The sequence below is a fragment of the Myotis nattereri genome (assembly GCF_964212035.1).
Source record: "Myotis nattereri genome assembly, chromosome: 10".
NCBI classification, from domain to species: domain Eukaryota; kingdom Metazoa; phylum Chordata; class Mammalia; order Chiroptera; family Vespertilionidae; genus Myotis; species Myotis nattereri.
In genome coordinates, this window is record NC_138085.1 from 12199162 (window position 1) to 12214203 (window position 15042).

A 15042-nucleotide genomic window follows, 5' to 3' on the forward strand; every position below is an offset into this window, starting at 1 on the left:
TAGGACCACTCCACACCTGTGGTCCGGGCCCTCACGGTCCAGGAGGGCACCCTTAGGATTTGAGAACCAAGTTGGTTACCACCCGAACAACCCTCTGTTTAAGAAGTCCTCCTCTCTGCATGGTGACTTTGACTGCACCATGAGTTTACCTGGTATTTTGTGCTTTCTGCAATCTCTGAATTTTCTGCCATGAACGTATACTCTTGTCAAAGCTAAACAGAATCCCAATTAAAAAAAAAACATGAGGGCCAAACCCCGAAAAGACCTGCAACTACCTCATCGTGGGATAGGCGATGGGCTCTCCAATCCCAGTGGCACAGGTGTGTGGAGGAGCTCCGGGAGCAGGAGGACAGGCTGTTTGCACAGCATAGGCTCCAGGCAGCCCTGGGGCTGTGGGCCCGGAGCCACACCCACTGTGGGGATTGCGGGCCCCTCCTCACTCTCCCAGGACCTGCCCCCCTACCCCTCAGCCACTCAATGTCACACCCACCATGAAGTCTGAAGCACCCAAATCTTACCGCTTGACATCAGGCCTCCACTGCGTGGCGACACCTGGAGGAGCAGAGGGGCGCACACAGCCAAGCCAGAGAGACCTCGGGTTTCCAACTGCGCCCACAGAGACAGGCCGAGGGAGGACCAGGCCGTGCCAGCCCAGGAGCTACAGCCGGTGCAAGAGGCCAAGTAGGGGACACATCAAGCCACTAAGTCAGGGCGATGGTGACTCCTGCTTTGGCGTGGCCTTGTTGTCATGGCGACTGAGGTTTCCATTAGGTTCAGGATTTTTCTGCTTCCAAGCGAACTGGTTTTCTTTGGGCTTTTGTTGTTGTCGTTGTTGTTGGAGTTTTTTTGTTCTTTTAAAAGAAACTTAAAAATTTTTCAGAAATAAAGGGTATATGTTCAAGACAGGGATAAAGGGAAAGGATTATAAATCTTCGTGGTCGGAAAAAAGGGAGAGGCAAGTTAGGGAGGAGAGGGTGGGTGCATTAAATGCAGCTTTTCATGACGTTAGACCAAGTTGGTTACCACCCGAACAACCCTCTGGCCACTGGAGGCTTGTCTTTGACCGCAACATGCTTCTTTCTGTTCCAAAAGGCACTCTTGCGTTGTTCCGTCGCTAAATTGTCATCCCGGATAACCAAGGGAGGAAGGATCAAAACACAGAAAACAGCAAGTAAATGAACTGAATAATGGACAAATGACGCTACATTCTCCAAATGTACTTGGGAAGTCAGAATCCAGTCCAGCCCGGGAGAGACGGCAACATTCCCCCCAGCACAACCAGCATCAGGGCCCGGTGGACCCTTTCTGCTCGGACTCCAGTCAAGTGTTGGAGTGGCAGCTGGAGCCAGGGCTCCACGTAGCACGAGAGGAGCATTCTGTACTGCTCAAGGAGTGGATGTCTTAGACTGCTTTTCCATTTCCATGGGTTACATTATTAAGCAAGGGTGTTTATTGATGTAGGGGGCAGCTTTCCTTACTCATCCGCTTTTTTGTCCAATGTGTTTTTATTGATTTTCAGAGAGGGGGAGGGAGAGGGAGATAGAAACATCCATGATGAGAAAGATGGATCGGCTGTCTTCTGCACGCCCATACTAGTGTGCCCTGACCGGGAATCAGAAGGTGATCTCCTGGTTCATGGGACGACGCTCACCCAACTGAGCCACACCAGCTGCGCTTACTCATCCATTTTAATGACAGGCTCCCTGGCATCCTGTCTCACACACAACTAACTCCTGCTCCCCTCCAAACACTTAGTGGCATGCTTCTGGCCTGCTGCAGGCAGTGAAACAGTCCACCTGGACACCTCAGTCATAATACTTCTTTTCAAATAGTCCTCACGGGAGGATTTTTTTCCATTGGTCTTTAGAGAGAGAGTGGATGGGAGGACGTAGGTGAAGGGAGGGAGAGAGCAAGAGAGGGAAACATCGATGGGAGAGAGATACATCCACTGGTTGCCTCTCTCACAAACCCCAACCGCGGCCAGAATCAACCCTGCAACCGAGGTATGTGCGCTTGACTGGAAATCTAAGTTGCGCCCCTTCGGTCCTTCGATGCTCTAACCACTGAGACAAACAGGCAGGCTCACTAAGAATTCTGGTACCTCTCACAGCCTCGGATGGCTGGATGACTTTGCACATAATGAAAATACCTACCTCTATCTGATACCAAAACACCCTCAAACGCAAGCATTCTTCCAGTGTAGATGGCGCCGCACCCTCTCCTCTTGGTTTAGCCCTCACAGCCTTTAAGCTCTAGTCTTATGAGAGCAGACAATTGGTCTAGTGACTTCCTCAACACGTCAATCCATGAACAGAAGGGATTTCTCCAGTCCTGATGGAGGATTCAAGTGCACAGCTGCACCTCTGCTATTTCTTCCCCCGCAGCGCCACCTGCTGACACAGCTCACACCACAGAGAAGGGACCCACTCCTCAGTGCTGGGGCCCCAAGTTGGTTGAGCATCTTCAGGGACCACAGCAGCTTGAAGGGCAGGCAGTGCTCACAGCGGTTAAGAGCTCGGGCCCCGGAACCTGTCAGACGCGGGTTCGGGTCCCAGCTCCAACACTGACTCTCTGGGCCAGTGCTGACCCTGGTCAAGCATTCCTGAGCTCCCCTCCCAGCTCTGAACGGGGGACAGGAATGGCGCCGACCTCCCACGGCAGCTAGAACTCAAGGAGATGGACAAAGTGGGTCAACTACCGAAAGGCTGCTGAGCCCAGAAAGCCCCCTCGCACGGCTGCCGTTACTAACTGCAGCCCCTGACCTGCTCACTCAGGGATCCAAACCACAGTGGGGATCTGTCAAGCAGTTTTTTCTCAGAAGGTTTTGCTGACTCAATTGGGCTGATTATAGCTCATTCATCAACTTAGCCAATCACACAAGTGGACGTGATACATGTCCAAAAGTGTGAGGAGCCAGTAGGAAAACCCCAGGCCACAGAACCCTCTGGAGAAAACCAATGCTAACAAGGCAGTAAGGTTCATGATCATTTACCTGCACATGAGCGTTTCCCCGACTTCACCTCCTGTGAGACCGGGAACGCAAGCAGCAGCCCCCAGACAGTGTGTCCGCGTGCGCACACTTCATTTCTGCATCTCAAGTGACACAGCAGGACTTGCAGTGGTGACAGCCACCCGGAATGGCTGCTGCACCCGTCACAGCCACAGGGCGCCTTGTCACGGCCCCGGGTCCTGTCAGGTCCTGTCCCCCCAGCCCCTGGGAGCCCACGAGTCTCGGGCCTGGCCCCGTCTTCAGAAAGTCCTAGTGTCCTTCATCAAATTGTTAACTTTCTCAGGGGGCATGTTTGGCAGGTTTATCGGCAAATAATCAATAAAATGATATTTCAAAGTGAATGTGAAAACTCAACCACCTTTCAGTCAATGGCTTTGTTTAATTGGTTCTAAGAGGAATCCCCCCACCCCCCCTCAACCTTCCATCTCTGAAATCAGGGTGCAGCTTGGAGCATCCCTCCCCAGTCACTGTCAGCTGGTGGCGCTTCTGACAAAACCCTCACTGCCACCACCCGATCACTTTCATTCTATGAGCACAAAATCGGGCAGCTGACAGCTGACAGCCTCTTAGATCCCAGGAAACACAGGCAGCACATGCAGCTACAAATCCACTGTGGAGCCAATGGCTCACTCCCATCACAGCCCTCAATGAGCAGGTCCAGCGCCCCCTGGTGGGAGGACTCAGGGCCAGGTCAGGTGGGAGAAGAGAACCACCCCTGCTTTTCAGAGCAACAGCAAGAGCAGAGCCCGAGCCTGGCTGAAGGCCTGGCAGATGTCCACGACGGGTTACATGGGGGCTCCCCCGACAGAAATGGCTAATCTGAGGCCTGGCAGAGACAAGGAGCCCCAAACACATCCTCTCCTGAGCGTGTCTCCGCGGTAACTGTCTGGAGATCCGCTCTGGATATCCGAGGACCCACCACAGTGTACATGATGGGGAGGCTCCTCATGCTGAAGGAACTAAATGGATCTGGATGAAACTGCCTCCACAGTGACGTGGGCTTACATGTTCTACTTGGGTGTTCACACACCTGAGGGGGCAGACGAGGGCGTGCGGAGCCCCCTTCAGGTTCCAAGCGCACGTGTGCGCACCCAGCTCGCATCTCGTCTGTTCTGCCCTGACTTTGAGGAAGGCCTGAGATCCTCCCCTTCACTGCCCTCCTGCAGCCAGGCCAGCCCCTCCTACCTTTTGGTGGGGGCCCACTGCGGGCATCTCCCTTCTCCTCCCAGTATGAGCATGATGGGGTGGCCTCCAGGGGCCCAGGATGGCCATCTGCGGGTGACTTGGCTTGTCCTCGAGAGCGGCCTCTCTGGCGTTGGAACAATTTGAGGAAGGCTCTGGCTCGACTCCAGCGCTTTTTCCTATTAGGAGTAGAGGGTTAGGACACTGCCAACCCCCACTGCCCCTCCAGCCGGGGAAGCAGCCCTTCCCTTGGGGTTCAGCACCAGGTTCCCCACGAATCTGCATCGCCAGCACCAGGATCATCCCATGTGGCCTCAGGGCGTGGGGCACCATTGGCAGTTCATTCGCACAGACCCAGGGACGGGAGAAGCGTTCCTTGTGGCAGAAACCCGCACTAGCCTCTCGGGAAACAGAACCTCACATGCAGCCTCCACTCTGCGTCACCTGGAGGCACCGCGAGAGGTGCTGTGCTCACCTAGGTGAGCTGGCAATTGTGCATCCCAGGGCCATGTCAGGGAGAGTCAGGGCCTCCTCATTTCCCGCTGGAGCTCCCAATAGGTGAGACAGGGGGGCAGACTTAGCCCCTTCCGGGCACAGAGGAATCTGGGTGAGGGGGGAACAGGGTGGGCCCAGTGGGCCATGTGGATGAAAAAGAGTGGACACTGACTGGTGTTCCCCAGGGGTTAGAGCAGTGGCCCAAGCACTGAAGGGTCAAGAGTTTGATTCTGGGTCAAGGGATTGTACCTGGGTTGCAGTTTTATCCCTGGGCCCACTGGGGGTATGTACTGGATGGCAACCAATCAATGTGTCTCTCATATTGATGTCTTCTCATTGATGTCTCTCTCTCTTCCCCCCAACCCTTTGTTCCCCTCTACTCTCTCCAAAAATCAATGAAAAAAAAATCCTCAGGTGAGGATTGAGCAAAATTAAAATAGCCCTAGCCGGTTGGGCTCAGTGGGTAGAGCATCACTCTATGGACTGAAGGGTTCTGGGCTCCATTCTGGTCAAGGGCACATACCCGGGTTACAGACTCAATTCCCGGTGGGGGGTGTGCTGGTAGCAGCCAATTAATGATTCTCTTTCATCACTGATGTTTCTCCCTCTCACCCTCAGGCATCTTCTCTGAATTCAGTTAAAATATACTAATATATATACATATACATATATATATATATACATGTATATATGTATATATGTGTATATATATATATATATATATATATATATATATATATATAGTAAAATAAAAACGAATCAATGAAAACAGTGAACTTAAAGGGTCCTACAGTGCAGCTAACCGGAAATGGAGGCATTCTAATGTCACAAGAAGAACCGCAGCTGGTTCTAATCCTGGCTCTGCCACAGAGCGACACTTTGCTGACTCAACTCGAGTACTTTCCTCATCGAGGCCTCAATGTCCCTACCAACACAAGGGACAGGAGGAGGGTGGGAAATTATGTGGTTTTGTGATGTCAACAGAGAGCCCTTGCAGGATTCATGGTGATTTGCCCTCAAGGCTGGGCTGGGGCAGGACAATCTGAAGGCCCAGCTCCTGGGGCTCAGGCCCGGACGCAGGGGAAGGCCTGCTTGACGGAAGCCCGCAGCCTCGGGGACCGAGCCGCCCACCACCGGGGCTGCTGCTCTGCAGAAGGGAACATGTTTGAGAACCACCCTGGCGTCCAGAGACTCCAGAGGAATGTAGGGAAGACCAAGAGGTTCCTGTGACTGAAGACCATGGGTGCTGGCCCAGGTGTCCGGCCCACGCTTCCTTCCCAAAACAGAAACATGGCTTTCTAGGTCCTGAAACCTGGAGACACAGCCTGATAGTCCTGCTTCAGTGGCTCTAATCCAGACTCTCTGCCCCTTCAACCGGACATGGCAGCTGGCATTCGCCACCCTCAGAGGATAACCCCGAGGAAGGCCGGAAAGAAACTCTCAGTTCTTTCAGAGCTGGGAGGCAGGTGCGCTCAGGGGACCTGCCCTAGAGGGGAAGGTGCGGGCCCCACACACTGGGCACTGCTCCACATGGCTTTCCCCACTCGTGAAAGAGCAGCTTCCTGTTCTGAGTTGAAGTTCCTGCTGCTGAAATCAACTCACTTCCTAGGAGCAGGACACTGAGCCTCCTTTGGAGCCCCAATTCTGTCCTCTTCCGCCTCTCCTGTAGGCATAGTCTGCCGGGTGTCGCTGGAAACAGAGGAGAAAGAAAGAACAGTCTGGTTTTATAGAAAACGTGTCAATGGACTCATCGGCCCTGGCTGGGACCTGGCCCAGAAGGGCTGGCATTTTCCGGGGACTCGAACATCACGGTGCTCATGACCGTCAAGCTCGCCGAGGGGGGAAGATGGGGAGGGGAGCTTGTGGCGTGGGTCCGGGAACCCTAACACGTGAGGAGACCTGCTGTAGCACCAAGGAGCAGGCTGGACCACATCTCAGGAGAGCAAGCCCCGAACCATGTGCAACTCAGGATGGCAAACCCGTGGGCCTTGACGGCAGAGACCCTGGTTTCCTTGCTTGAACATGAGTCCCCTGGATCGAGGCAGCAGCTCAGGCTCCTTTGGCCATGAGGCTGCTGAGGTCCCACCTGAGACGAGGGCTATTCTGAGACTTCACCGTGAAGTGAGCAGCTGTGAAAAGCGATGACTCGCAAACCGCTGGGCCCAGGACCACCGACCCTGACCTGCTCCCAGCGGCCTTGGCTCGGCATCTGTTCTTCTAGTCTGTGTTCCTCTCTTCCCTCAGCCGTGCTGCTGGGCCTTATGCTAGAGCGCTTTCCTGTCTGGCTCTGACCGACCCCCAACACTAGGCGCACAAATTCACACAAGACAGGCCCCCAACCCGCCCCGGGCTGGGAAGACTCCACTCAGAGCAGGTCAGGAAGCCTGCCCACTCCCTGGCCTCCGGCACACACTGTCTAATGCAAGACCTTCATCAGATCATCCCCCTGGGTACCAGGCCCCGATGCTTCTAGTTGGCACCTACCCAACCTCTGCTGGCCATTGGGACCCGCTGCGCTGTAGAGAGCCAACTCAGTCCATGGTCATTTCCACCCCAAACTACAGTGTGGCTTTCCCTGTAAACCATCCTGGGTAGGTGGCGAGCCAGCTGTAGACGAGCAGAAGAACCCGGGAGAAAAGTGAAGCAGCACCATGACCCCGCGGGGCTGGGTCAGTGCCCCTGTGGCCACTGTGACCGTGTCCCTCTGTCCCTCCTGGCCAGCCACTCCCCATCACAAGGAAGGACAGTCCCACAGCTCAGCACTGAGGGGTGAAGAGCACCCTGGGCCCACCAGATGCATCTCGGGTCACTTGACTTCCAACCCCAAGGTTTCCAGCACCAAGCCTCTTCCTCCTGCCTCCTCTCTGGCAGCTCCCTCGGCCCTTAGACCAGCCTCCCGTAAACACTCACTCCCAGGGAATCTGACTCCTTAGCAAGGCATGGAGGCCTTCCCCATTTGAGTGCCCCCTGCTCCAGCCTTCCCTCCTGCCACTGCCTGCACCTTCCCTGCACCCCGACCACCCGTGCTCCACCTTCACGTCCCCCCAACTCCCGCCCCCCCGGCTAGCCCTGTCCCCATCCGGGTCAGCTGCAGAACCCCAACTCCCACACCACGCTTCCATCTCCCCCTCCTTGGAGCTCCTCAACATCTGTCTGCTGGGCACACAGCTCTGCTCACACGCCATCACCCCTGCCTGTGTGTGGCCACCAGGTCACTGGTTCTGTGCACCTCGCAGGGCCCCCTGCCACAGCCAGGTCCGTGTCACGTCAGCAGAGGGAGGACAACCCTCTCTCCAGACCCTCAAGCGGAAATCAGACAGAGAACGGGCTCAACCCGCGACCTGGATGGCTTCCCTAGGTACCTCTCTTTGCCTCTGTCATCATTTTTAAACTGAGCTTAATTCCAAAAGGAGATTAAGAAGCGGCTGGCAGTGGGCCATGTCGTTGAAGCCAGCAAAATCCAACCACCGCTCCTTACAGAATTCTAGAGCCATTCCGGGGAGAGGAGAGCAGGCTGCACTGGGAAGATGGTCTGTTCCCTTGCCCTGGGGACACCAGTTCGCCGGCGGGCTCTCTGCCCAGAACGTGGAGGCCTGGGCGTGGAGCTGGAAGCCCGCAGCCCTGTGCGGACAGGTGTCGGTCACCCCTCCCCCTTACACGTTCTCAGTGCAGTGCTGGCCCCATGCGTCCAGGAGGCTCTGGTTCAGCTCTTTCAAGGTGTCTATCTCCTTCCTCAGGCGACACTTCTCCTCTTGCCAGTCCTTCTCCGCAAGGGTGAGCGACTGAAACACAGATCAACAATGTCCTCAACACCACGGGCCCCTGTGACTCCACTGCTGGGAAACTGCTCCCAAAAGGAGAAAAGGGCCACGTGCATGAACATGGCCATTTCGGCATGAGCTTCACCAGTCGCAAGGACCAACACAGCCAATGACATGGGGATGGCCGAGTGCACCGGCCAGTCGCGCAGCCCTGCCCACGTGTGGCCACTGAGCACAGAAAACACAGCCAGTCTGAGCAGAGAGGCGCCATCAGTGCAAAATGTACAAGAGGCTCTGAGGACTTGACAGCCATTTTTAAAAAGAATGTAAAGTATCTCATTAGGAAGCAGCCCAAAGGGTGTGGCTCAGGTGGTGGAGCAGCCCCCCATGCACCAGGAGTTCACAAAAGAGATGCCTGGTCAAGGAACACGCCCAGGATGAGGGATTGATCCTCAGTAGGGGGCGTGCAGGAGGCAGCCCATCAGAGGTTCTCTCTCCTCATTGAAGTTCCCATCCCTCTCTCCCTCTCCCTTCCTCTCTCTGACATCAGAAAAATAAATGCCGGGCTGGATAGGAATTCGGGGCTGAGGTTGCTCAACTCTCCACCCAGAACATCATCGGGCTGGAGTGGCGGGAAAGCCCAAGCTTTGGCTTCAAACAAACTGAGTTCAGACCCAACCTCAGAGGATGAGGATGGGCGCCAGCTCACAAAAGCATTGTGAGAATTCAGTGAGATGACACGGGGAGCACAGAGCAAAGAGCTCAGCCGCGAGGACAGAATGAAAACAGCACTTAGCTGCTTCCATGCACGCCCCCCACCCCCCCGGCCCTGCGAAAAGGAAAGGTCAGGCCCTAACCAGTTTAGCACAGTGGAGAGAGCAGCGGACTGGGAACTAAAGGTCCCAGGTTCGAATCCGGTCAAGGACACATGCCCAAGTTGTGGGCTGGCACCCCGCGGGGGTGGTGCAGGAGGCAGCGGAACCACGATTCTTTGTCCTCATAGATGTTTCCATCTCTCTCTCCGTCTCCCTTGTTCTCTCAAATCAAGAAAAATAGCTTTAAAAATACAAAAGCAGAGGTTGGTGAGAGGTCTTTTCTAACACATCCCCTCCAGCCAAGGTGCTTGTCCCCGTTAAATGCCTCTGGCTTCCTCTCGGCCTCTGGGTGACATTCCCACACAGTCTTTGGGCACAGATGCCAATGAGGACCCACTCGGACCTGGCTGAGCCCCAGGCTGTCAGCCCCGGGCTCAGGCCCGGTCCTGAGGCCCACCAGCCCCCGGCCTCACCTCACACTGCATGCTCAGCTTGTAGAGCAAGATTTCCTTGGGCAGTTGCTCCGCCTTCAGGTCTTGGTACTCGGGCTGCCAGTTGGCCTGCCAGATCCGCATCTTCTGCTGCACCTGCTCCAGGGTGGCCTGCAGCTCCTGGCAGTGGGAGCGTAGCTCCTCCTGCTCCGCCTGAAGCAGCTCAGTCCAGGAAGTGAGCCTGCGGGTGGAGAGCCACACGGCCCAGGGCTCAGGAGCACTCCCAGCCTCTGTCCCATGTACACCTCAATCACACCACCATCCTCTCTGGGCCTCAGGTTTTCCCCTGTGGAAATGAGGGCTGAGCACATTCAGAGGTTCTTAAACTGTGTCCGTTGGGGTTCTATGCGGCCACCCCGGCTGCCACACTCTGGGCTGGGACACAGGACAGGCAGGCTCGGACACAATTCAACAGAGCAGCCTGTGAAAAATCCTTCCCAGGGAAGGCTTTGCATGTCTGCCTCCTTGGAAAAAGGGTTCTTCGACTGAAACACTTTTGAAAAACTTGGAATCAGATCATCTTTGCTCTGAAACTCTGCCTTTGCCCAGCTCTTCTCCCCAATTCCAAGTCCCTTTCTGATCCCAACTCCTGACACAAATAAGAGATTCTGGAGCATTATGTAAAGCCACTGACATCATCATCATCATTATCATCGGCATAATTACCCGACTGGCTTTCCAGGAGTAAGGGTTCTACCTGAAATCTCAACGACCAGAGGCTCATGGACTCCATGTGAACACAGGTGGGCCCTGTGAGGCCCACACAGTCTCCGTGATTTAATTTAAAGTAATTAGTTATTCAATATTTCTAAAAATGTTCCGTTTCACATCAACATTCAGCTACCGAGATTCTGGGAGGGTGGGGAGAAAGCATCAAGCAAAGGCCCTGGCAGGGGCAGCTCAGCAGTGATAGCATCAGCCTGTGTCCGGAATGGTCACGGGTTGGATTCCCAGTGGCATGTCCCTGGGCTGTGGGATTACTCCCCGGCATAGAGGGGTGTGTGCTGTAGGCATCCAATAGATGTGTCTCTCCCATCGCTGTTTCTCTCTCCCTCCCTCCGTCCCAGCCCTCCCTCCCTCTCTCTCAGGAGGGCAATGGAAAAAGTATCCTGGGATGAGGATTAAATAATAAGAAGAATAAAAAAGTAGAAACAAAAGGATGGCCTGGCAGCCCGGGTCCGCCCCGCAGCTGACCGCCTTCAGAGGGTGTGTATTCTCCACGAGGGCCTGCCCTGCCGCTGACACTGCCTCCCCACCTGCTGGACCTGCCTGGCCCCGCAGGCACCTGACTGTGTAGCCCCAAACGTATTAAAACAAGGCTGTGCGAAGGAAGGCTTCACGTGGTCAGGCCACTGGGCTGAGACAAGACCTGGATTTGAGTCCTGACTGGGCCACTACACTCAGGACTGGCCCGAACAAGTTATTGAATCTCTCTGAGCCTCTTTCCTCATCTGTTTGAAGAGAAGGATAAAAACGCAGTCAATTCTCAGGATTCGCGGTATAATGTCCTATGGAGCCCCCGCGAGCACTGAGCAGTGTAGACTGCAACTGTCCCCACCAGTTCCTGTGAGTCTCTGGCCACATTTCTGCCAACCAATCAAGACATAAGGACGCTTTGTGCCATATGCTCACTGGGACAGCCAACAGCACCAGACCTCGGGCCGGAACGACCCTCATGTGCCACTCGGATATTTTCCCTGAGGCCCAGCGCAGCGTGCACTTGGGACACTAGACAGCACTGCAGCACTCCACCTGGGGGCTGTTTCAAACAGCGAAATCGCCACCAAAAAGCAAGAGAAGAGGACTCCATGGCACGCAATGGACCACAGAAGGGACGCTCGTGTGGAGTGTGAGAGCTGAAACAGGCAGGAGTCAGAGGCCTTGTTCAACCGCAGCTGCAAATGTGCACATCAGGCGATTCCAGGATCTCGCCCTATGGACAGGCCCCTGACAGGCCATGGGGTCAAAGGGGGGTGACAAGTGCATCTCAGCGAGGAGGTGAGTTCGCCAACAGGGAACGCGGGAATGACGGGGAGCAAGCATATGTCCTTCTGGAATGGCTGGTGAGAGAGGATGAAGATGCCCGTGCCCGACACAGTCATCCCCATCATCCATGTGGGAGGGGCGGTCACCCACACCTGGACGATGCTCCATCCCAGCCACCAGCTGGAGGCCCTTCCCTCCTGACCATCAGCTGTGACCGTGACAGGGCAGGTGAAAGGGCACCATTACCAGGGGACTCCCCTGAGCTGAGCGCAGCGGGAGCTGAGGGAGCTGGTGTGACTGAAGGCGGAGATGCTGCTGCAGGGGCGGGCGGGTACCTGTCGTTCTCCTGCCGCAGCCTCTCCTCCTCTCCGCTGTTCTCTCTGGCGGCAGCCAGGGCCTTGGCCTCCTGCTCCTGCTTCAGGGCCTCCTGGGCTTCGGGCCCCTGCTTCTCCTGCTGCCCCGGCTCCTCCAGCTCCCTCTCCTCGGCCCCCTGTTGGTTCTGGGGGCCCAGAATGGAAGGATCCTCCTGCCGAGGGAAAAGGTGAGGATGCCTCACTGGGTGCAGGCCCCGGGGAGCAACAGACCCCATATACCTGCACCCCCACACGCACTGAGGGGCCAAGAGCAGGGCAAGTGCAGACCCCAGAAGAGCAGGGACCCTCGGGGCAGGCAGCACCCACAGTGCTGAGTGCGGTTCCCCCAGCGCTGAAGGAACTGTGCTGGCCGGGCCCACATGGTGCTACGGGAGCCCTGCGCCCTCTCCACACTCGGGACCTTTAGGGGCACAGGATGCCCGCTCTTTGGATCAGCTCCTTGGCTGCCCTCTGTGACCACATGTAAAAGCCTATTTTTTTAAAAGGACATAGAGATCAACCAAAGGACTTCTATGCCAGCATATAGGCCTAACCAATGGACACGGACAACATGGGGCTGAGAGCATGAGTTCCCTCCCCCCACCAATAGGGGGCAATGTGGGGATATGGACACATATGTAATAACTTAATCGACTGTGGTGGCTGGTAAGCAACGAGGCATGGAGGAGTGCGCTTGCCTCTGCGGCTTGGACTCTTTGCGGGGATGTGGGTGTCCTCAGGAGCGCCAGGGCCCGGCTGAGATGGCAAAGGCCGAGGGCAAGCGGTGTCCTCAGAAGAGCCAGGGCCCGGCTGAGATGGCAAAGGCCCAGGGTAAGCGGTGTCCTCAGAAGAGCCAGGGCTCGGCTGAGAAGGCAGCGGCCGAGGGCAAGCGGGCCCCAGCAGAAAAGCACCTGGAGGCGGACGCCGCAGCGGGGTGCTTGGTGGGGAGTGGAAGAATCGCGAGCCCCAGGCCGCCCCCGCACTGCTTGCTGCAGGACCTGCGGGTGGAGATGCTGGTGGTTATCTGTGCCTCGCTCCCAGTCACCGACCTGGCCAGCCTGGCCCAGGTCTGCACCAAATTCCGCCGCAATCTGCACATCGACAACATCTGGAGACGGAGCTGCCGGGAGGAGTTTGGCGTTTGTGAAACCTTGCAGAATCTGGAGGCAGTAGGCACGTCTTACCGAGAAGTCTATGCGAAGCTGTTCCACCCAGACAGACACATTTTGGGTTTGTGGGGGCGAGATATTGAGCTCTATAAAACACTGCTGTATGTAGCGGTGGACGGCTTAGGCATTACTGGTTGGACGTACAGGCCTGGTCTTAACACCCATGTGGACGGCCCACTGCAATTCAAGCCCGCGTTCCGAATCCGCCTGACGGAGCGGAAATCAGCCATGGTGGAGTGCATGGAAGGCCGCCACCCCAGGCCCCACAGCCGCCACCTGCAGATTCGGAAGGACAGGCTCACCAGCCAGTGCCAGAAGAGAGACTACCGAAGGGATTCACCCACGCGGCTTAGGGAGGAATTCGGGACGGCGGGCGCTGATATGGAATGTCACAGTGCGGCATCACTGCCGGACCTACCACCGCCTCTACCTCCCGCCCAGCCACCCGGACCACCTCATCAGGCCAGGCCTCTTCCAAGGCAAATGCGATCGGATCGCTTGGGCCTCATGATTTTCATGCTCAGCTTCCACGGGAAGTGTGCCAGGCTCACGCACAGCACAGGAATCGCATTCCACATGTTAGAGATCCACCTTACGCGCTGCATCCAGCTGCGAGATGGCGAGATCTTCTGCGACTTCCACGAGCTCTCCCGCGTGGTCCGGGAGATGGAGGAGCAGGTGCTCCAGGAGCAGCAGCAGCAACAAGAAGACGGGACCGAGGAAAGCGAGGGCCATGGCTGGCAGAGCCCCGCCCAGCCCAGCATAGGGGAGTCCGGGGCTGCAGCTGCAGAGGAGCAGCCTGTCCCGTTTGTTCTGCCTGTGGGCGTGAGCCCAAGGGACCAGAACTACCCCTGGACCTGCAGGATGTGTTTCTATGGCATGGAAACTGTTCCCGTATGTCCCTCACACTGGCACTACCCTAGAGTCGTCATCCTGTTCGATGAGAACCACTTGGGGTTCATCGATCTGGAGGAGAAATCCTTCATCCTGTTTGGCAGAGTCCAGAACACCTTCCAGAATGTGGAGGCAGCATCCCTGCAGGCCTTCCTGGGGATGCTCAAGAACATTCACCCCCGACCACGTTTACCACCCGAGAGGATATCTGATGTTTAGAGAGAGTGGGGGAGAGAGGGAAAGAAAGAAAGAATCGATGTGAGAGAAACACATCAGTTGGTTGCCTCCTGCCCAAGCCCGGAACAGGGCCAGGCTAGGTAGGGGCCAGCAATCGAGGTTGAAATAAACCTTAAACCAGTGGTTCTCAACCTTCTTAATGCTGCGACCCTTTAATACAGTGCCTCATGTTGCGGTGACCCCCAATTTCTTTGTTACAAATTGAACATAATAAAAGCATAGTGATTAATCACACACAAAAAAATAATAACTTAATCAATAAAAATATTTTAAAAATAAAAGAAAAAGAAAAAGTACATAGCACAGCAGTCAGGATACAGAATATCTGAACAACACTAGCAGCCAACTGACCCTGATATTTACGGAACAACCATCGAATGGGCACAGCCAGCAGCACCGCCCTCCTCCTCCCCTCAGTCCTGTCAACCACCACCAAGATGGCCAGTGTCCCAGGGAGGCAACACCTGCCCCCGCGGACAGCAGTGGCTGAGAATTGCTGGTCTGAGCTGCAGCTGAGCAAGGGAATATGGTCACCCAGGAATCACTGATCAATGACCAGGACACGGCTGTGATCCGGAGGCTCCCTCGGGCAGGCTGGGGCGCCAGGGGGACATGCGCTCTGGAGGGCCTACCTGCGTGGCCCTGGAGG

General features: G+C 55.9%; 1 protein-coding gene across 1 annotated transcript in view; it reads right to left on the bottom strand.

Moving 5' to 3' along the window:
- Positions 1-811: 811 nt before the first annotated feature.
- LOC308526383 (uncharacterized protein) overlaps positions 812-15042 on the bottom strand; it is a gene marked incomplete at its 5' end in the record, with an annotated part of 49440 nt that continues 35209 nt past the window's right edge. Inside the window, 7 exons of the mRNA XM_081101512.1 lie at positions 812-1114; positions 4196-4371; positions 6290-6376; positions 8345-8469; positions 9737-9935; positions 12076-12266; positions 12792-13184. Of these exons, the coding sequence (XP_080957638.1) occupies positions 1020-1114; positions 4196-4371; positions 6290-6376; positions 8345-8469; positions 9737-9935; positions 12076-12266; positions 12792-13184 (1266 nt within the window). The 3' untranslated portion in view covers positions 812-1019. The remainder of the gene's footprint in view (positions 1115-4195; positions 4372-6289; positions 6377-8344; positions 8470-9736; positions 9936-12075; positions 12267-12791; positions 13185-15042) is intronic.